Genomic DNA, 22,388 nt, shown 5'->3' on the forward strand with positions numbered 1-22,388 from the left:
CCTCCTCCTCTTGTGGGCTCCCAGCTCCCTGGGATTTTCCACTTCATTTGTTGGAATATTGACCAGAGGAAGTGTGCTCCTGGGGCTGAGTGTTCAGACTGGGGCACATTAGGGGCACTAATAATAATTATGCGGATAATAGTCATTGGGGTCTTGAGCACACCGGGGGGGGGGTGTACACCCCTATGAGGCAGTAGATGCCAGGAGGTAGGTCCCTGAAGTCCTAGCAAAGAGCAGAGCTCAGGGGTGCAATGATTGAGCAAACCTCTTACTATCAGCTCCATTGGCCCCACACCGGCCTGGGGCAATCATCCCTGCCTCTTTCTGTTTCCCCCAAAGCCCAGTATAAAGGCCACTTGTGGGGCCCAGCAGCCAGAAGCACTGAGAGTGGAGGCCTGACTGTCGGGAGGTGAGTGCTCCTCAAGCTGCCCAGGGAGGTGGGGTCCGGCGTCTTGGGGAAGCATGAGCCTCCATGGCAAACCTCAGAGACCTGTCCTTAGGACTGTAATGGCCACTGTCCTTCTCCCTTCTTCCCCAGTGTGAGTGAAGTCAGCCCTGGTCCTGAGCAGACCTGGTCCTGCTGGGACAAGGGCCAGACAGTGCTGTCCCAGGGAGGGGTGGTGGAGCTCACAGGAAAAAGGGACTTCAGTGTGTTAGCTGATACCTCCATGTCCTTCCCCTGATCCTCCCGTTCAGGAGCTGTTCACTGGGGCTGGGGAAGGATGTGCTCTAGTTTGCCCTTTTAGCAACCAGTTAAACAAACAGTGCATCTCCGCTATGTGCCAGGGACTGTGCAGACACACAGTTCGTCCCCAGGGAGGGAAGGTGGAGCTGTATCCCTGTGACCAGACTGAGTAGCTATGAAACACCCACTGCTCCTGCCTGTTCTCCTGCTGGGGACAGTTTCTGCTCTTCATCTGGGTAAGCCTCTCTTCCTTCCTTGTCCATCTTCTTGACTGCACTTTTTTTTTGCCTTTGTGGGACCAGAGCCACAGCCTCCCCTCTTCAGCTGACCCAGCCCATCTCCAGTTAGATTTCAGAACCATGAAATCAGAACTGTGACCTGGGCTTTCTGTCAGGGCCCCTTACAGGGAAAAACCACCCACCTGTGAAGATAAAGGGCTTCTCACAGGCGCCTCCTCCTACCTCCCATTCAGCTGGAAGCCAGGTTCCCATCCTTCTGTGGGTGGGACCACAGTTCTTGCCTCACCCAACACCGAGGTGACCCCTGCTGGCTCCTGCTGGTGTCCCTAGGAAGGCTGGAGTGGGCTGTGGGAGCTGTCCATGGTTCTGGAAGAAGGGAGAGCCCGATCTCATGGCAGGTTACCTCTTCCTCCCAGAGAATGATGCTCCCCATTTGGAAAGCAGAGGGACACAGGCAGAGCTGAGCCAGGATCTGGAAGATTCATGGGAGCAGGAAGGACAGCTGGCCCTGACCAAGGAGGCGATTCGGTCAGAGGCAGACGAGGATGAGGCTTCTGGCTATCAAGATGACTTTGAGGATGGGGAGGCCATGGAGTCAGACCCAGCTGCTCTAGATAAGGACATGGACTGCCCCAGGGAAGAGGACACAGTTCAATGGCAGGGCAGTCCTGGGTGCAAGACCTGCCGCTACCTGTTGGTGCGGACCCCCAGGAAGTTTAGGAAAGCTCAGGTAAGTGGCAGGGAGGCCCCTGGGACAGGCCAGGGGAGAAGAGTGGATTCAACCTTCCTCCCTATTCATTTAGACTAGTGGTTTCCAGAGCCTACTGTGTGTCAGAATCTCCTAAATATCTTGTTAAAACACATTTCTGGTTTAACAAGTCTGGGGTGGGGCCTAAGAGTTTGTATTTATAACAAATTCCCAGGTGATGATGATGTTGTTGGTTTGGGGACTGCACTTTGAGAACCATTGATTCGGACCGAGGTTTTGGGGTTAGATATACCTGTGTTCAGTCCTGGTTCTGCCTTTCAGTGACTGGGTCCCCTGGCAAGTAACTTCAATTTTCAGAGCTTCAGTATCTTCATTTGTAAAATGGAGATTATAGTTCCAACCATTAAGGATTGTGGTGGGGATGAAGTGAGATAACACATGAAAATAATTTGGAATAGTCCCTGGGTCACTGTAAACTCTCTGCAAATGGTAGCTATGATTATTCTGAGTATTTTTATTATTTCCTGTAAGAAGTTCCTGACAGCAGAAAAAGGAGCAAGAGATGGGATTGAAGGGGGGCAAACAGGTCCCTGATTTCTGCCGGGTAAAAGGATGGGGCAGGGCTGTCTCCTGGAGACCCAAGGACTTGAGGAAAACCAGAGTGAATTCACTACCCCATTTCTTCTTTCTGCAGCGTATCTGCAAGCGGTGCTACCGAGGCAACCTCATCTCTATCCATAGCTACAACTTTAACTATCGCATCCAGTGCTTGACCTCAGGAATCAACCAAGGCCAGATCTGGATTGGAGGCATCATCAGGGGCCGGGTAAGTGAGGACCAACTGGATGTTCTTTCTGATTGCTTCAAAGAGTGATCTGCTGGCATCAACCTTCATCCCAGCAGCTGAGGTGACCTGAGAGAGGTAGGCAGTGATGTGCTGGCCTGGCTTGTATTGGCTCAGGAGAACCGATGATTGTATGAATCTCTTCCCAACTCTGTGTTCAGTGACTTCATGCTTGTAGCTCAAAATCTGCTATGGTGGATGTATTTACACCAAGGCAACCAGTGATTGTTGTAAGTCAGGGTTTCTCCATCCCTTTTCCTTCTCACCTTCCTACTTAGCTGGTTGTTAACTATTTGCCAGCTATATTGCCCATGTCCAGCTTAGTCTGCCTCCTTGGAACCTGGGTTTCCTCTGAGGTTCCTTGAAAAGGACCCTCAAAGTAGGGTCCTTCTTCTCTCAGACTGGCTCTGGGATTGTGGATGAATAAATGCCATTATATTTGCTACTTGAGGGTGGTCCATGGACCAGCAGTGTCAGCATCACCGGGTAGCTTGTTAAAAATGCACAATTTGGGGCCCTATCCCAGACCTCCTGAATCAGAATCTGCATTTTAGCAGATTCTCAGGCGATTTACATGCATGTAAACTTGGTCTCATGGTTGCTCCTCCATTGTCATCGCTGCAAATGCACAGGGATGGGTCTCTAGAGAATCTGGCTGAGAGCCGGGATGGGGGGGGCGGACAGCTAGAGATTTTATCTGTATATAGATAGTCACTGAGCATTCTCTGGAGCCCTTGAATCTACTGTCTGTCTTCCTGGACCTCTGCCCTCTGATCTAGCCTATCATTTCTCTAGTTTCTGTGTAAGAAATTTTACTGGACTGATGGTAGCAGCTGGAATTTTGGATACTGGGCCTCAGGGCAGCCTGGCAACGGGAGAGGACGATGTGTGGCCCTGTGCACCAGAGGTGAGGGGGCCTGGGCACCAGGGCAAGGGGAAGGGATGGCAAGGTGGACTCTTGCATACTGTCCCTTTGAGCTCCCTGAACACACATCCCCAAACTCACACTGTTCTCCCTCCTGGAGGTCCTGTCTGAGAAGAGGGCTGAAGGGTAGGGATCCCTCAAAGCAAAACCAGGTGATGGGGAGCCCTGTGTGGGGGCTGGAGGCAGACTCTCCATCCTCACAGAGCTAGGCTCCCTTTGCAGGCTCCTTTCCTCCTCCGATATGAGGGTGACTTCGGGGACAGATGAGAGCAGCAGGTGTGAATGCAAAGTGCAGACAAAGGATCGAGGGGTTACTGACAGATAATTCACCAGCTTCCAGCAGCGTGGACACCAGATGTGAGGGGGCCAAGTGCAGTGGCTAAGACCATATGTGCTGGAGTAAGGCTGAGGCGATTCACACCCCAGCTCTGCCACAGGCTCATTATTGCCCCCACTAAGCCTCAGTTGCGTCGTCTGTGAGGTGGGGGTGACCACAGTACCTTGGCCTTGGAAGCTTTGTGAGGATTCCCCACGGTGGTCTGCACACTTAGCAGTCGGCCTCCTTTGGGGGAAGAGCTCCATAAATGTTGGCCACAGGGATGTGTGGGAAGCACGGCTGACAGAGCATAAGGATGGCCTGTGGGGGTGTCATGTGGGTGCCTGAGGGGTGGGGGGCACCCTCTACCCTCGCTGACACCACTCTGCTCTCTACTGCTAGGGGGTCACTGGCGGCGAACTCCGTGCAAAAGGCGTCTGCCCTTCGTCTGCTCCTTCTAAGCCAGTGGCTTGGAGACCCTGCCTCGGAGCCCCCTCCCTTCACACCCTCCTGGCTGCAGCTGGGCCCTGGGCTCCATCCCCAGGCCTGTCCTGGTCATAAATGCAGACCTTCCACAGCACTTCCTGACTTTTTCTTCATTGCTCACTCTGGCGGGTGGTGGTGCGGGCGCTCCCTCGGGGACGCCTGGAAGCGCTGGGTGCCAGGGGGCCGTGAATCCGGCCCGCAGGGAAGCGCGCAGAGGCGCGGGCGGCGCCCCCTGGCGGCGGGGCGCGACAGGGCGGCTGTCCCCTGCCAGCCCTGCTCGCCTCCGCTGGTGACGCGCCCTTCCCCAGGAGATGCGGGAAGATCTCTTTTGGGCGGGGGGCTTGTGGGAGTGGGGGCGGGAGACCGGCCCTCCTGCCTTCTCTGGGTTCAGTATGGAGTGAGGGGCGGCGAGGGAGTGGGTCGGCTTTCCAAAACGGAGGCATGTGATTGACAAAAGAATTGGGAGTGGTAAGATCCCACTGCAAACCACGTGGGATGGAGGGGAAAGCAGGCCTGTTTCCCCCAGCCTGCTCCCCCAGCCCTGTGTCTTCTTGGCCTCAGAAACAGGCCCCTGTTTTCCGTTCTTCCAGTCAAGTGTGGGTGAGATCAAAGTCCCCAGCTTCCTCTGAGATGTGTTCCCCACTCCATTCCCAGGGATGTGGCTGTTCCCCACCCTCTCCCCGTGCCCCAGCCTGCCTCCCTAGACCAGCCACATTCTCAGGAGGGAGCTGCCAGCCACCAGGATGGCCTTGGGGCCCAAGTCAGGGCGTCAAGTGGCAGTGTGGACCCCATCCCGGTTCTCCTCCTCACCCCACTTTCCCTGGCCCTGGGGACACTCAGAGCACAGCTGCTGTCGTTTGCTCCCGGCAGGATGCTGGACTCCAGGAAGGATCTGGGGTTGATGAGGCAGGAAGCTCAGACCCGGGACTGGTCATTCAGAGGGCAGAGAGCCTGGGTTTTGGGGGAGAGGGAGTGGCGCTCAGAGCTGGGGTTGGGGAGAGAGAGATACTTCCTGAGGTGAAGTCCTACATGGGGCATGGGGAGAGTATACAAGTATTTCTGTGAGCACACAGGTACACGTGTGTGTATGTATCCCAGTGTGTACACAATCTCTGTATACCTGTGTCTATGTGAATGTGTTTGTAAATGTGCATAAACCTGCATGAGTCAGTATGTGTACTGTTTGCATATGTACATTCTCAACATCTCTGTGTATTTATGGAGAAGCCTGGATGTCTGTGTACATCTGAATGTGTGTGTCTGTGTAGCTTTGCGTATAACCTTCATAGCCCAGGTCTGTGTGCATGCGTATGTATGTGCCTGTGTGTCTTTGGCCAGGACATCTGGGAGTGTGTACTCACACCAGTGTATGTCTGAGCATACCTGAGTACGGTCTGTGTTTGTGTGTGTACATGTGTGTTATCTATACAGGCATCTGATGGGATGTGGAGTCTTAGGAGCAAAAAGAACAGTATTGCCAGATGTGCTGTGTCTAAAGGCACTGGAGTTGGGGGAACAGGATGGGCTTTGGGAGCCCCAGGGAAGTGGGTGGTGAAGCAGCACAGGGGAGAGTCCCTTGGACATGAGCAGGACTGTGGTCACATGACAGTGGGCCTGGGCATTATCATGAACCTCCCCAGTGCTGGGCCCCAGGGAGGCTTCTAGGTGAAGAGGCCTGTGCTCAGTAGAGGGGTCTGTCCATCTGCCTTGGATGGAGATGGGGTCAGGAAGCTCCTAAGCACAGCATGTCAGTCTCCCCAAGGACCTGGAAGGGGAGCTGCCTGGGGGTCAGGCCCCCACTCTGGCCCTGCATGGCATTTGGCAACAAGCTGATTCCTGATGCCCTGCTTCTAAGAGAACAGTGGGATCTGGCTGTAGGGGGTGGAAAGGATAGGCAGTAAGGGAAGCATGTGTAGGTAGCCCCAGGACTGGAGTTTCAGCGGAATCACAAGCCCCCCTTAATCAGCTTTCACTTATCTCCATGATGGAGAATGGGCTCTAGCTCATCCCAGTAGCCTAATATCCTCCTAGCCAAGACCAGAGGTAGAGGGAGGGGAAAGGATGGGCTTCATACCCATCCAGACTGAAGACTGCAGGTCAAGTTAGATACGATGTCCCTCAAATATCCAGCACTGTCTGTTATTGGGCCTCAATTTCAACCATTATATGTTCATATCTTTGGCTGTTTAAAGGCCTTCAGTCTTGAATAACCCTTGGTTGAAAAGTAAATACTCTTAGAAAAAACTCCTGAGGGTATTATCTATTAATACCTCTGGAAGATTGATTGGTAACTTGCCCAGAACAAGTTTGGTGAGAAGGGACACAGAAGGGAAGGATGGTGTGTAACAGTCAGTGGGCACAGGTCGGGGGTTTCTGGCGAAAAGAAGACATTAAAAAAGAAGATAATGAAGCAGAGTGCTGTGTTCACCATTTTCTGTTCCTGGGGACCCAGGAAGACTATTTCCTAGTATGCCTCGCAGTAAAGTTGGGTTCTGCAGCGGGCTGAGTCTGGCCAATGCTGGCAGTGACGTAGGCCACTTCAAGTCCTGGCCTTTAAATGATCCCCTATGATCTTCTAGTTCTCACTTCCATTGCCACAGTGAGCTGGGAGCATAGCTGCCAGATGGAGGGGCTGTCTCCCTACCTACCATGTTGAACCTTGCGGTTTTGTAGTTTACATGTTACTGCAGCAAAACCTGGTTTAGCCTAACACATACAGAAAAGAAGGTGCCAACAAACGTCCTGATCTTTCCCAGACAGATGAAGCACAGAAGTCAAGATCCCAGACTGGGGAGTCATAAAGCTGTGAATTAGAGTCCAGTTCTACCATTTCAGTTTCTTAACCATCCTAGGCTTCAGTTTCTTTGTCTGCACAATGAGGGCTGAATTAGATGATGAGTCAGCCTGTAGTACATTTAGCCCATTGCAGCTTCATCACTAAACGTCAGCTTTTATGCTGGGTAATTAAAGAAGCAAAATAGTGTTAGGAAGGAACATGGGTTTCAGTTCAAATTCCCATGTATTGCAAGTTCCTTTTCCTATCAAATAGGATGACTAACAAGCCACAGCAACCTCACCAGGGCTGGGGGCAGGTCCCTTGTGGTTACGTTGGTGGTTGTGCCCGGCACCCCGGGGATGCAGCGGGGACTGAGTTAGTTATTGTTATTACTACTGATACCAACCCTAAGGTGAGCACACGGAAACAATACCTTAGTTCAGCTGTGGGGAGGACAACATCAGGGTCACGCTCACTAGTTCACACACCTGCCAGCAGGCTCAGGGGGACGGAAGCACCCACAGGAGGACCACCCCAGTCTGGAGGAAAGGGAGGGGCTGGGCAAGGGGGTCCCTCCAGGACACAGCTGCCTCCATCTCCTCCTCAGAGGACATCACTGCAACTCCAGCCTCAGCCCGCCTCCTGAGAGCTGGCTCCACTGGGGATGCCTGTGGGTCTCCCAGCTGGAGAACGTGGCACTGCCTCCACTGATGTCTCTCCTGGCCAGAGATCCAGACACTGCCCGATTCCGAGGCCGCCCCCAGGGAGGTGTTATCCCACCACCCCGAGGATGGGGCTGCGGGTGCAGGGAGAGGCAGGGGAGGAGTGATGGGCCCTGTGTGGGGGAATCTGACCCCTTCTCCCCTGGGGTGGGGGAATCACTGGGTCAGGCGTTTCCCAGGGTCCATGGCTTCATCCTCCCAAAGCTGCCCCCAACCGGTCTCCCTGTACCTTCTGCAGAGGGCCCGCCCTCCACCTGCAGTTGAGCTCACACTGCTTAGCCCTCCGAGTCATGCCCACACTCCCACTTTTCCAGAGGTGGACTGAGCGTGAAGCTATAATGAAACATACTTCGGGCAGCCCACGTGCATGAGCCCCTTCTAATATCTAATTTTGTATTATTTTAAAAGGTGGCCCAAATTGTATTGCACGCTTCAGGCTTCACAACACCTGGATGTGCTCCTGAGCTGTGCCCTGGCGGTTTCTGGGGCGGAGATCCCAGAAAGGGGAGCGGGTATCGGGATCCATGGAGGCGGGGGGGCTAGATGCCCCCTCAGCAGCCTTTCTGGGTGCCTGCTCTTGCCTCCCTCCCTTAGTGCCACGACATCTGGGCACTCTTTTTGCCACTAACTGTGTGACACAATCATTTGCCATCTCTGGCCCCATTTTGCTCATCTGCAAACAGGAGAGTTGGACAAGATGTTTCTAAGGCCCTTTAGTTTCTAGCATGACAGACTGACCACCTTCTCAGGCCCTGTGGGGAGGGGCCTGGCTGACCAGCTGCTCACAGGGCATTAGTCTCCCTGCAGCCCTTGCACCGATTGCAGTAAGAAACCCCCTCACCTCACAGAACATGGCTGCAGATTTGGGAATCACATGCCACCCCAGTGGTGTCCAGGGTGGCCAAATCAGGCTCCTGGAGTGAGGGGCATGTGGATAGTATGTGTGGCTCCCTTCCCTGGTGTGGGGACAGAGCTGTGGGGTGAGGTAAGGAAAAATTCATCGACAGTCACGTCTCCTATTTCCTTCTCAAATTGGGACCCACCCAGGTTGGAGAAAGGGACCTCACATCACTGTCCAACTGGTTTCCTCCAAAATGGGGCCTGAGTTCCTGGGGAAAGCATGGGGCTTATTCTTTATTATGCTGAACCTAATCACACTCAGGGTTGGGGAGGCTGGAACAACAGGGCCAGACACCCTCTGATGTTCATTCGTCTCTTGTGAAGTGTGGGCAGTGGAGTTAGACCTGGGTTCAAATCCCAGCTCTCTCACTTCCTGGCTGTGTGGCCTTGAGTCTCTCTGAGCCTCAGTTTATCTTTAAAATAGGGGAACTAATATCTACCTCGTAGGATTATTCTAAGGATTAAATGAGATAATGTGTGTGCCTGGTACTTGGTAGCCCCGTGGCCACTCCTTATTATAATGATTTCTATCTCTGTTCTTTGGAGAGGGGTCAACTCAGGTGCTACTGCTCTGTGTGTGTGTGGAGGGGGGTCGGGGGGTTCTTGGGAAGCAGACAGGGTGGAGGTAAGGGGTGAAAGGGCGATGAAGGTCTTAGCTGGGAACACTACTGTCTGTTGGAGCACGGGGAGCCCAGGTGGGGTGCCCTCTTGGGAGGCCTGGAGCCTGAGGGTGAGCATGGGGCCCCGGGAAGAGGCCTAGTGGCCGATGGAGTAGGCCCCCGAATCCGTGGACTGCTTCTCCTCCGTGGTCTGGTCGCCGGGGTACACCGGGTTGGCCGAGGGAGCCCTCTTCAGTGTCGTCTCGGTCACCTGCAGGTGGAAGGGTGGCACCGTGTGGCTCTGACTGTGGGCAGAGTCCTCCTCGGGGACCCCACTTGACAGACTCAGCAGTTGGGGCTCACAGCCTGCTCGTGAGGGGCTAGAGCAAGTCTGTGCGATCCCAAGATTCTTTATGTGCACCTCAAGGGCAAATAAAACCCGCGCTCACCCACAGCAGGATTTGCCCCTCCCCAGCAGTGGCGAGGGGACAATGAGCAGAAGATGGGGATGTTCCCGGACATGACACACAGAGCCCCGGAGATTCTCCAGAGGGCCCACTCTCGGCCAACCCCCTCTTTTCTGGACCCCCAATGTGCATTGAGGTCCAAGGACCTCCCCTAAGGAGCCCCCAAACGGGGAGCCACTGAGAGGCCCAGGGTCTAGTGCCCCTCCCTGCCCTCTCCCTCCACCTCCTGTGCCCCCAACTCACCTCCTCAAACTTCTTGGCTTTGTACTGGTCAGCCCCCTTGAGGAAGTTGAGCAGGATGATGTCACAGAGCACAGTCCCCTGGAGGAGGGAGGTAGGGAGGCCTGGAGGGGCTGCCCTGGGATGGGTGGGAGCAGGTGGTGGTCAGGGGGTCCCTGGAACATGGGCAGGACTGGGGCTCAGGTGAGTGCTCCAGAGATGCCTGACTGACGTTTCTTCTGGGAAAAATGTCCAGGGGCTTTGAGGAGTGTCTTCATGATCTGCCCCCCAGTTTCTGGGGACCACCCGAGCCCAAGATGCAGACAAATGACTTGGTGGAGAAGCCGAGGGGCTGAGGGTGCTGGAGGTGCTGGGCACAGTCCCTGCCTTGCCAGCCGGGCTCTGTTCCTCACCAAGGCTCCTCAGGTCTGTGGATCCGTGGAGTCTCCTCTCCACCCCGTAAGGGAGGGGAAGGAACTCTGTACCAGGCAGAATGCACAGGGGAGGCCGTGCTCCCCACCACTGGAGATGCTCACACAAGGGGCTGAGCGGGGAGGGGGTGGAGGAGACAGGAGCACCTGGGAAGGGGTCGGGCTTTGTGTTCTAGGCAGAAGCAGGGCCTCTCAGGGTCACTCTCGCACACACCCGGCCAGCCGAGGCGCCACCCTGACTGGCCTGTTGGAGCCTGTGGAGGGCCTGAACTCACCACTCCCACTGAGGTGAAGGCTGCCACGGAGCTGATGATGGTGGGGATGATGTTGAACTTGCCAGCCTGCATGCACAAAGACACGGGTGCGTGGGCAGAGGGTCCAGCAGGGTGGGGGTGAGGCCCAAGGCTGCACGGGAACCCCCAGCCCAAGGGACTGTGGAACCCTGGGGGGTCTCAGTGGCTCATGGGCCCAGCCTCTCACGGGCCAGTGAGAAGACAAGACAGGACCAGTGGGGTCCCCAGAGCTGGTCGGTGGGCAGAAACCTGCCCTCGGAGGAGGCTCTTGAGGGCCCAGGTTGGGTCTGGGTTTCCTCCCCTGTCCACCCATCTGCCCAGCCGAGGACTCACATTCCCGTACACCAGCACGTCGAAGCGGATGCCAAAAGCCTTCAGGAGCGTGCGGTACTCGCTGCCATTCTCCATCTTGTAGTACTTGGCAAACCTGGAGGCGGGAGGTGAAGGAAGGTCCCGGTGTGGGCTCCTGCCTGCTACTCCAGGGCCCTCACTGACTGAGCAACCCCTACCGATGGTTTGGTGGGACGCCTGCCACAGACCTCCCCATGCGGGCAGCTCATCCCTGGCACAGGCATCATCCTGGGGGCTTGTTAAAAAGGCAGATTCCCAGGCCCCACCCCAAACCGTTGGCATGAGGATCTCAGCAGGTGGGGCCTGCTGATGATTCTGATGTATGGAAAGTTTGAGCCACGCTGGACTCCAGGCTTCTTCAGTTCTATTAGTTTGGGTATCCCAGGGCCTGGCTCATGGCAGATTCTTCCCTCCCTACAGGCTTCTCAGCTTATGTGGGTTCAAAGCCTTTGTCTGACATTTATCAGCTGTGCAGCCTTGGGCCAGTTACTTAACTTCTCTGAGACTCAATTTCTTCACTGCTGTGGGGAGTGGTACAAAAGGACTGCTTCTTGGACTGAATGAATCCACGTACAGCTGGGGTTAGAACAGTGCCTGCAACGCAGAAGGCACCTGGGGAATGTTGGCTGATGTTGGCTGTTGTTATTGCTGAAGAAATGCATTTGCATTTACAGAAGAGTTTAAAAAGTGCTTTCAGACACCTCATCTCATTTCACCCTCGTGACAAACCTGTGGCAGAGGGCTGTGACTGCTCTGTTTTTCAAATGAGGCTTCAAGGGGTTTAAGTGACTTGTTCAGGGCTACCTAGCCAGCTGAGACTTAACACTACTTGCCCACGTTCGCGACTGTGCCCTCTACACCTGTGCCTGGCCTGCTGGGACGCAGGAGCTGGCTGGGGACGGAAAAGGATGATCACATGTAATTCTCACCGGACACAGCGAGGCGGGTGTTCATGCCCCAGTTTTGAAGGTGGCGGTGGAGGTGAAGGGAATCGCCTGTGGCTTCAGTGAGCAAGCACCCGGACTGCAGTTGTCTTCTGGCTTCTGAAGCCAGGGCATTTCCCACTAGAGGGCACTGCCCTTCGCAGGCAGACTCGCATTAGCAGACTGTGACCTCTTTGGGCTACCGTCCCACAGCTCTAAAGTGGGCTCCTGATGCCAGGGTCCCAGGGAAATGGTGAGGACTAGGTGAGAAGCTGGGAGTGGAGAGCGCAGAGTGCGCCTTATCGTGTGGGGCCGACACAGATCTTACTTGGTTCCAGCTGCCTCCCTTTCAGAGTGTCTGATCCCCACAGATTCCCAAGGCCCGTCCCAGCCTCCTGCAGCAGAAAGAGGGGCCTGAGACATCCCTTCCTGAAGGTGTTCAGTGATTCATGTGGCACCCCTTCCAGGGATATTTGCATTAGAAATTGTGCAGCAGGGAGAATGAAATGCTCAGTCCAAGTGAACAGATTAGGGAGGGATCACAGATCATTCGTGGGGAAGTCATCTTAAATCATAAAATGTCAGCCATCTCCTCTGGCTGTGGAAGACGTCAGAGTCAGGCAGAAGCGAGTCTAAATCCCGGTTCCACCACTTGCTAGGAGTGTGGCCTTTTACGTGACTTAGCCCTCAGGGTCTCGCTTTCCATGTCTGTAAAATGGGGGTGGGGGCTCATACCCCTCTGCAGGCCTTTGAGGAGGGCACCATGGTTCCCTGTCTGCCTGCTGCTCCACACCCACTCTCTGCCCTTCTCTGCAGGGCCTGGAAGCCTGGCCTGTGGAGCCTGCTTCCCCCAAGCCCCTTGCCCTCTGGATCCAGTTGGGTTCAGCTAGTGGGAGGCCCTAGAAGGTGGCCAGAGGATGGGAGGAAGAAGAGGCCGGGTGAGTAGTCCCCCAGCAGCTCTCTGCTGGGCCTCAGACAGAGGCCAAGTTCCCACCAAAGGCCCAGAGCCTAGACGGTGGCCCTGTCCTACAGTCAGGCCTCTCTCCAGGCCCTGCCAACCTAGGGGGCACAGCTTTCCTGTGTGGCCAGCCCTGGTCTATTCCCCAGGCTGCCTGGATCCCCCTGGCCTGCGTGCACCTTTGTGAATAGTCCCCTCCTTTAATCATCCCTTTTGGGACCATTGACTGTTTCCTCCCTGGACACCTGCCCCTCCCATCCCCATTTACAGAGCGGGAAGCTCAGGCCTGGAGAGGGTTAGCTGGTTGGGAAAGAGGGCCGAGTCTGGGCCACTCATTTTCTGCCTGTGCCTGTGCCTGGGCACAGCCAGGGTTTGTATGCCTGAGAAAGGCTGAAAACTGGTCACGAACAGGTTCCCTGGGGGCATGACCTGGGAAGGTTTTCCCAAGGGCTTTGTCGCTGGAGGAAGATGTAGGGAAGGCAGGATATCTTGAGGCTGAGACCCAGAGTGAGAATGAGAGTGGTCCCGGGAAGGAGGCTGGAGGAAGCACAGCAACCTCACCGAAGAAGCAGAGGCCCGGAGGACAGGGAGGGGAGGTGTTAATTCATCTTGAAAAATACGGTAAGTCATGGTCTGGGGCGTGGTGGCAGAGAGCTTCACAGACCACGGCAAAGTGGAGTGAATTCAAGCTGCACCAGCAGGAGGATAAGGGGATGACACCAGAAAGGAAATCAGCTCTGTAGAGGTGAGGAGGTTCAAGAACATAATTCTCCAAAGAGACCTCTAGGATATTTTGAAAAAGCTTAGAAGAGAAGCATCTGGAATGGGCAGAAGGTCCAGGAGGTCCTCACTGAAGCTTCCAGGTTGGCCTGAAGCTAAGTATAGACCATCCCCATCCCCACACCCACCTTTATAGGTCAGAAAAATATGCATATCTCTTGATATAAGCACCTCAATCAAGCTCATGAAGAAGGCACACTGACCCATTTTACAGATGGGAGGACAGAGAAGGTAACTTGTCTAAGCCAGGTTTCTGAGCCACACCAATGACCCTGAAGTCTGTGCTCTTTGCCCTATGCTGTCTTGCCACTGAGCTCTATGGAGCTGCAAGGACACAGCAGCCCTTGTGCCATCTCTCAAAGCCCTTCCATGTCCTGTGGAGTCCTCCATCACTGGGGAGGTCAGGGCCCTTGGGTGAGAGGTGTGGTAACTGATATGCATGGGGACTGGCCAGGGGTGTGAGGGTGCATCCCAGACATTTGGAGCAGGGCTGAGGCTGGGACCATGGCCCTGAAATCTGCATTCCTGGCCCAAGGCTGCAGCCGTGAAAACTGCTCTGACATTGATTCAGGGAACAAAAAGTCAGCATCCTGGCCACTGCTGTTCAAAGCGAGTGCTGGCTAAATTTATCTTGGGAAGGAATGTGAAGGGAACAGGGAGAAAAAACCAAAGCGGACTTGGTTTTTCTCCAGCACCTGCCTTCCAAGAGGCAATAAGCATGATAAGATCATTATCTCACCAGCCACCCACCCCCGGAGGAGGGCTGGCAGGGACGGGTTCTCTTCTCGGCTGGGGGGGAGGACGAACAGCACTCAGGCAGGGAGCGCCCGGGCTGCAGGCTGGGGAAGGACCCAGGAGTCCTGACTTCTGCGCTCCAGGGAGGCTGGTGGTGGTCACAGAATGGGGCCCAGCCCTGTCACACTGGGATCTGGGGTATCTTCTGTCCTGGCACATGGCTGGATCGTCATTCCCAGCTGCCTTGCATCTAGCTGGGGTCCCCATGACCATGACTATTTCTTGCCAATGGAATAGGAAAGCAAGTGAGGTCTGTTACCTGGGGGCTGAGGCGTGTTAGAACAGTGTACCTTCTTCATCTTCCCTGTTCTTATAGCCAGTTTCTCGGGAGCTAGGCGGAAAACTCAAGGCCCAGAGGAGACTGAATCAGTAGGTGGCAGGAGCCCAGATCCTTGAATGACCACGTGGAGTGCCCCACCTCCCCTGACTCAGACTGCCCTGTGCCCAGGGCAACCAACCTACCTTTGTGTGAAGCCTCAGAGATGAGGGGGCTGTTTGTTGCAGCAGTTAGCAGTATTTACCCTGACTGTTACAAACACTATAATTTTAAACCGAGATGCCTGAGGCGCAGGGAGAAGTTATTTGCCAAAGGACAAAGATTACATTAAAACTGGGGAGTTATTCAAGATTAGCCAGAGAGAGGACAAATTCCAGTTGATGCTGCATTCCTCGGAACAAACCCTCTAAGGAATTCTGAGGCCATCCGGGTGCGGTCCTAATGCTGTCTTTAACAAGGCTTTTTGACCCTGGGTATTCACCCAGCATCTCTGAGCTTTTTACCTCAACTGAAAAGTGAATGTAGAAAGAGTTGTGGATTGGATTAGATAATGTTCATATGTAGGAAATGCCTGAAGCTTGTCCCTTTTCTTTCTTATCCCAGATCAAGATAAAATGAAGTCATATCTATATTTACCTTAACTCTTGACTCCTGGAGGTAGCATTAGCAATCATAACACTCAACATATATGAAGTGTTCACTGTGTGCCCAGCATGGTGCACAGTGCTTTATACTTATTTCTCATTTAATACTCAAACAGTCCCAGGTGCAGGTGCTATTCCAATTTTACACATGAGGAACCAGGATCAGAGAGGTTAAGCAACTTGTCTGAGGTCACAAAGCACTAGTCAGTGAGCAAAGCTGGGATTTAAAGTCAGGCAGTGCAGTTCTAGAGTCCACACTCTTAGCTGTTCTTTGTCCACATTCTAGACTGTTCTTTTAGTCGCCTGATTTCTGTTAGGTCCTGGATAATTTATGTCAGTTCTCCAGCTGGGGAACCCTTTTGCATTGGCAAAGTGGGTCTCAACACCCAGAGACACTGGCTGGGAGTGGAACAGGTAACAGAGGAGAGCCATGAGGTGTGGGAGGACGGACACCCAACCTCCTCATCTGCCAAGGGGAAGCACCGAGTTACACCACGCCTGCATCCTGACTCTTCAGCTTTGGTTTTCTTGGTTGGGAAATGGGGTTGGCAAGAGTGACACCACCATTCAACACCTTGGCCTGGATACCAGGCCTCCCCCAGACCTGCCCAGTCCCCCTTCCTAGCCTCATCTGCAGACACCCCACCCTGCCGCCCGACCTCTGCTGGGCACCCCAAGTACCAGCCACACACGCCCCCTGCTGCCCTGTGTTTCCTGGACACATGTCAGAGACACAGACTTCTGAGCCTTGGCCACACCTCCCCCTTGCCTCCCCTTTTCCACCTTGCAAACGCCCAGTCACCCTTGGGTTGCAGCGGATATTCAGGGCGCACCTGCTGTCTGTCAGGCCCTGTACGAGGCACTGCTGATGCCCTGGCAGGAGGAATACTAATTAATCACAGAATCCCATAAACAGCTAAAATCAGACATAAGGGCTGGGAAGGCGAGGAGCCCCATTCCAAGGGCAGAGCTGGCCAAGACACATGACCCCAGCTGGGCAGGTCAGGGCTGCGCGTAAAGTGACCCCGAAGCTGAGGCCTGAAGGATGCGGAGCTGAAAGGTAGGAAGGCCTAAGGTGGGGGCAGCTCTCCTGGCTGAGGGAACTGTGACTCCTCTTATGGGAAAGAGTGTGGTGGCCTGGGGAACAGCTGTATGCACCTCCTCCCAGTCCCATGTTCAGGGACTTCACGCTGGGAGCTCGGAACTGACTGTGGTGGGATATTTGCCAGGAAGATGGGCAAACAGTACACATCAGGGCTTTGATTTCTTTTTCTCCAGACAGCCCATTTTCCAGTGTAGTGCTGAGGTGGAAAATCCCCCTGGGTCTCTGCTGGGACCCAGGCCTCTGCTACTGGTACTGCCATACCAGACTGTGGTTGGTAATCTGGACTGTCAACTACGAGTCAGACCTCAGTCTCTCTCTGCCCAAGGGCCTACCTAGTTCAGTAAGGGGCAGGGCAAATGTTTGCTGAAGGACTGAATGGATTTTGGACCTGTTTGACATCTCACAGATGGAGCTTAGCAATGCTGGACTCCAGGTTTCTCCTATTGACTCGAGCTTCTCCAAATTCTCCCAATTCTTCAGGTGGAGCTGGTATAGGGTGGTAACTCACAGGCTGTTCCCAAACAGAAAACACTTAGATCTGGCAGCTGGCTGAGTGCAAAAGTAGGTGCTATTGGTGGGAACCAGCCCCTTTCGAGGGGAAGCAGGGAAAGGAGTAGAGACATAAAATATGTGGAGCACTTATTCCTGCTGGGCACTAGCTCAGGGGCTTCCACAGCTGTTATTTCATTGAGACAACAGCTCCGTGGAATGCTGGTGGCTTAGGGGCTTTGCAGGGAGAGGGTCCTGGGCTTGAATCCTGGTTTTGCCACTTGAATCAGCATACTTAACCTGGGGCGAAGTACTTCACCTCTCTGGGTCTCAATCTCCCCACCCGTGAAATGCAGATAATAGCAACAGCTTGCAGGTTGTCAACATACAGCAGCTGCTGCCCGTGAAGGCTGAGCACAGCGCCTGGCACAGAGCTTCCAATGAACGTTGTGTACAGATCATCAGGTAACGTGTGGGCTTCACTGGCGGGGGACAAGCATAGCGGCTCTCCTTAGTCTACAGCCTGCCAGGAGCACAACGGGAATCTGAACGGGGTGCTTGACTCGGAGGCCCCTGCCCACCTCCAGCTGCTTTCTTGAGAGAAGGGCGGGGAAGCAGAGTTCAATGCGGCCTTGGTGGGCAGGGCCTCCTTAAACTGGTGCCTGTGAAAACTGTGAGGGAAGCACAGCATGGCTGGGACTGTGCTGATGCCAGAACTATCAGAGGAGAGAACAGGGCGAGACACCTGCCTGCTGAGCAGGAAGGCCAGGGGCAGGGGTGTGGGGTGGAATGGCCCCGGGGCAGGGCAGGCTGGGAGGCTTCTCTGCGGACCCACTGGGCCACCAGAGCCCACATTTGAAATGATTAGAGGTCTACCTCCCCTCCGCTGCTGGGCCAGGGCACCGGGAGGCAGACCTCGCCAGGCTGGCCGGGTTCCTGCCTGCTTCCTCTCTGCCTGGGGGTTTTGGGCAACAAGGAGGCACCCACCAGAGGGCAGGAAGGAGAGTGGGTGGCATTTATTCTGCCCGCTGCCTCCCTGCTTGGCTGTGGTTGGCCTATGGCTGTTGCTCTGTGACTCCTGCTCTTGGCCAGGCCCCCATTCCTCCCACTGTGGCTGTGGGGCTGGGGCGCAATGGCGTCCCTCTTTGCTAGGCCCCGAGTATTTCAGCTTCTCCGTGTGTCTCTTCACAAAGAGCTGACAGCGCTTTCCCACCGGACCCTCCCTGAGACACCCGTGACCAGACAGGACACCCCCAACACAGGGCCCAACTGGACAGGACTGAGACCCTCTCACGTGGGCCTGTGTGTGTGTGTGTGTGTGTGTGTGTGTGCGTACACATACATGTGCTTGCTCCTCATGTCACAAGCAGCAACAGAGAAAGGATCAGAACAAACACCAATTACCATAATAAATCATCTGTCAGATGTGTTTCTGCAGGGCAGTGTTGAAGCTGCATTCCAGTGTGACAGGCCTATAAATAATATCGCATGCTTCAGCAGCCCACTTCCGAAGCCTTTCCCCAGACTCCCGCATGTGCTGGTTCAGACGTTTTAGAGCTCAACTGTGCCTTGTCACCTTAGCCAGCCTATTTTACAGAGGAGGAAACTGAGGCCCACAGAGAGGATGAGACTTGCTCAAGATCACATTAAACATCTGTGGCAAGGCTTGAACCATGGCCAATGGGTCTCCTGATCCCCAGCCTGGGCTGTCTCTGCTTCACCTTAATTTTTGACTTGCTTCCATACAGAATATTTTATGTATAAACATTTTTATTATTTGGGCTCAGGCTTATCATTACCACTATATAAAAAAATTCCTCTGTCATAGGTACTGGTCTTGCTCATCTCTTATCAGCCACAAAGCTCAGGACGTGGTATAATCTGGAAGCTGGGAGAGACCTTCAAACCCCTCCCTATATTAGTCTCAAGAGGTTTCCCTCACTGCCTGAACATCTCCAGTGAGAGGAAACACTACCCGTACAAGTGGCCCGGTTCCAGCTTTGGGCAGCTCCAACCATTAGAAGTGCTTCCCTGCACTGGGCTGACATTTGCAGTAGTCGGTAGTCAATAAATGTTTGCTGAATGGAGAAGGGTTTTTATCACAATGTACGAATCCCTTGGAAGCTCTCAGACATCTGTTTAGAAACGGTCCCATAGAATGGTGGAAATTCCTTCCTAAAGCGGGGAACGTGTAGCTGTTACAGCAATAAACTTGTGGGATCCGGGTTGGACTTGCAAGGGAACACTTGGGCCTGGAATCCGAGTTTCTAAGAGAAGGGGGTGGTATTCTCAGCAAAGCTTTTGCCTGGTGGGAAGTAATTTTGCCAGCCGAAATATACTTTTACAGTCGATGTTATACTGTTAAGAAAATATCTGCTGGCAGATTTATTGCAATGGGGTGCGGCTACATCCTGGGACCAGGCCCACGGGCTATAGTTATTCACTCATAGCCTAGGAACCTAATCAACCTCAAAGGCAGGCATTTAAAAAAGAATGTGTTGTTAATCTTTAAAAATATATATATATTACTATTAATTCATCTTTAACAAGGCAGGGAAAGTGGACATGGGAGCTAGAAGATGTGCCAGGGAGCCAGGTTACTAGCTGTCTGCTCCTGGGAGGAATCCCTTTCATCTCTGTAAAATGAGGGCAATCACACCTGTCCTACCGGGATGCTTGTGGTTGCCAGCACACTGGAGCCAGGCTGCATTGTTTGGGCAGAAATACAAAACCTCTGAGCCTCAGGTTTCCAGCTACAAAAGTCTCTCTTCAGAGTCAATGGGATAATCCGCAAAGAACACTTCCTAAATCCTTGGCTTCCTGGTGAGCACTCCGTGAGGGTTAGCAAATCTTTTCTACCAAAATTATTGGTTGCAAGGATAGGATGGATAGACACGAAAACTATAAAGGGCTAAATAAATTCAGGATGGTTCTAACCGCCTTGCCTTCCGCTTTAACCTAAAAAAAAGTGAAGAGGAAAATGGAAATACACCCCATCAAAGGGGCCTTCAAGTGTTTCTGTGGAGATGATGGGCGTGCTGCTTTTAACACATATTCTATGCTTTTTTGGAAGGAGGAAAATCCAGATTGCAGAAAGAATGATCAAAGCCAAGGGTGCATTTCAATACCGTCTCTGTCAATTGGCCTAAGATCCCGCTGATCTGCACGTTTCGGCATGGAAGCACAGCAGGCGCCAAATTTCAGAGCTTCGTGAAAGCTGCTGTGGGTACATTTCCAACCCGAAAACGATCACTAGAAACACCTACAGCATGAGGAACATCTAGCAGCTGAACAAGTGTTTTTTGTCCTAGACACCATGTGAGGAAATCCAAAACGACGTTGCCTTTTAGTAGCAAAGCTGTCTTAGGAACGCTCAGGGGCGAAACAAGAAATCTGACGTTCCTAACTGCAGCATTTTGCTTCTCTCATCGTTCCCAGCAATCCCTACCCGGTATATCTCTGACAGTGGCTTTGTTATTATTATTATTTGCAAGCATTGTGGTGGTGGAAGGTGCAGCTAGAAGCAACAGCTGAGGATCAGGTCCGGGTTTGAGTCCTGATACACCACTTGATTAGGCTGTGTGAACTTGGGTCAGTCTCAAAATCTTTCTGTGCCTACTGGGTGGGTGTGGCAGTGAGCTGTGAATCCTGTCAAAAACAGCTGTGGAAAGGCTTTGCAAATTTAACTCTAGGGGCTCTTAATTGGAGGTCTGGGGATGGGCTTTTAAAGACCTTCCAAGTCCTGGAACTTTTTGCTGCATAAATGCAGAGGAAAAGCACTGGAGGGCAAGTCCCCAAGCTGCCTGGAAGCTAACTTCCAGCGAGAGAGAGCCGGGCGGGAGCAAGGGGTGTCATCACCCTGCATACGTCAGCACTGCTTGGATTTATCACTCTGAGGATGTATTTACACCTAATTTGTAGAAATAAAATATCCTCAAAAAAGAAATGGCCTGCAAAGTTGCTCATGTCTACAAATACGTGCATTTTTACAGGGCAACGGGCTGTGTTTTCATCAGGGGCACATAAGGGTTAGAGACCTTCAAGAGCTAATGAAGGGCTGGGGTCTCACAAAGGAAAGGGCATCACCGGTGGTCCGTGCTCCTCCCTCCCTGCCAGGCCCTGGGCCTCAGCTGGCTGCTTGGCTTCTGGTGGGCCCGGTGGGGTCACGGCTCCTCCTCACACTGTGCTCCCTGTTCCAGGAACTCCCTGCCCTCACTTCTCAGACCTGGACGGTCACCAATGTCCTGTTATGGGCCCCAGGCACTGCACTTCCCACTGGGGCTTCTCTCCACCCTGCCCGCACCTTTGAAACAGCCCCTTTATTAAAGTCTCCTCAAATCACCCAATTTGCATGTGCCATCTGTTTCCTGCTGGGACCCTGACTGGAACAGTATTCTTCATCTGTCTTTGTATCATCTCTGCCTGTGCACTCACACACACTCACTTACATAAGTGATGCACACATTCATGTGCAAACTCTCCTGGTTACACATGCACACTCGTCTACGAGCAGAGACACCCACTCACATGAAAACTCACACACATCCCCACCTGCTCCCAGCCCTTTGGGGAATGCAGGGCTCTGGTTAAAATCCTGCTCGGGAGAACTGAGGGTCCACCTGCGGCTGTGCAGGAAACTCTCCCTGGTCTAAGCTGCAAGGTGGCACCCCTACCCTGGGTACCTGTCACCTGCACACCTTTGAATTGGCCCCTCTTGCCAGTTGTTATTTTTAGCCATGTTGCACTTTGTCCACCACTAAATCAGACAAGCGCACCAACGCACACTTTCAGTGTACTCGGAAAGAGGCTTCATAAAACTTCCGAGGTAAGGTGGCTCTTGGGGTCTTTAGCCATATGGAATAGGCACGGGAGTATAAATAGAATCTTTTAACCAAATTCCAGGTAGGGACAGATGGAAACCTTCAGGAGATCACATAAAACAAGACTGATTTAGATGGGCAGCCCCAGGTATTTTGGGTGGGAGTTGAAGGGAGACACAACCTGGCTCATGACGAGGTCACCTTTCCAGTAATTGGAGCCGTTGGTGATCGGCAAGCCCTCTTGTGAAGCAGCCCCTTGTATGGGGCTGATGTAGGTGTTGGGAGCACATGACCTCTAAAGCTATTCGAAGATGACCTTGGACAAGTCACTTCCCACTTTGAAGTTTCTGCTTCCTCATTTGTAAAATGACTACCTCAGTCTAGGTGTCTCCAAGAGGTCCTCAAATGCTATAAATTCTCTAAGTCTCTGATTCTGTGGGCAAAGAGCTGCACAAAGTTGGGGGTGGGGGCATTTGGAAAGGAGCTGCAAAAGTAATTAGGGATGGAAATGCAGATCTCCAGCTGCCTCTGGATGTCTGAGTTTGCGGATGAAAACAAGGCTGAGTCCTGGCTGAATGATTCCAGAGCAAACGGCAACATGAGCTGTTGAAAAAAATCTGGCCTCTGTTGGAGAG

General features: G+C 53.4%; 2 protein-coding genes and 1 long non-coding RNA gene across 3 annotated transcripts in view; 2 read left to right on the forward strand and 1 right to left on the reverse strand.

Moving 5' to 3' along the window:
* The first annotated feature begins 387 nt into the window (after positions 1-387).
* PRG3 (proteoglycan 3, pro eosinophil major basic protein 2) lies at positions 388-4,292 on the forward strand. The gene is made up of 6 exons (XM_017680530.3): positions 388-409; positions 787-921; positions 1,341-1,654; positions 2,328-2,459; positions 3,273-3,384; positions 4,121-4,292. The coding sequence occupies exons 2-6, from the start codon at positions 861-863 to the stop codon at positions 4,177-4,179; spliced, it is 678 nt and encodes a 225-aa protein (XP_017536019.3). The 5' UTR covers positions 388-409; positions 787-860; the 3' UTR covers positions 4,180-4,292.
* Positions 4,293-8,415: 4,123 nt separating this feature from the next.
* Positions 8,416-22,388, reverse strand: part of P2RX3 (purinergic receptor P2X 3) — a 28,578-nt gene continuing 14,605 nt past the window's right edge. Inside the window, exons 9-12 of the mRNA XM_017680527.2 lie at positions 10,945-11,038; positions 10,594-10,659; positions 9,912-9,989; positions 8,416-9,472 (exon numbers count right to left, since the gene is read on the reverse strand). Of these exons, the coding sequence (XP_017536016.1) occupies positions 9,359-9,472; positions 9,912-9,989; positions 10,594-10,659; positions 10,945-11,038 (352 nt within the window). The 3' untranslated portion in view covers positions 8,416-9,358. The remainder of the gene's footprint in view (positions 9,473-9,911; positions 9,990-10,593; positions 10,660-10,944; positions 11,039-22,388) is intronic.
* Positions 16,204-21,123, forward strand: LOC140844132 (uncharacterized). Its single transcript, XR_012122381.1, has 3 exons — positions 16,204-16,399; positions 17,290-17,398; positions 20,007-21,123. It is a non-coding gene; the product is annotated as an uncharacterized lncRNA (long non-coding RNA).

This window comes from Manis javanica, chromosome 11 (genome assembly GCF_040802235.1).
Source record: "Manis javanica isolate MJ-LG chromosome 11, MJ_LKY, whole genome shotgun sequence".
Classification (NCBI taxonomy): domain Eukaryota; kingdom Metazoa; phylum Chordata; class Mammalia; order Pholidota; family Manidae; genus Manis; species Manis javanica.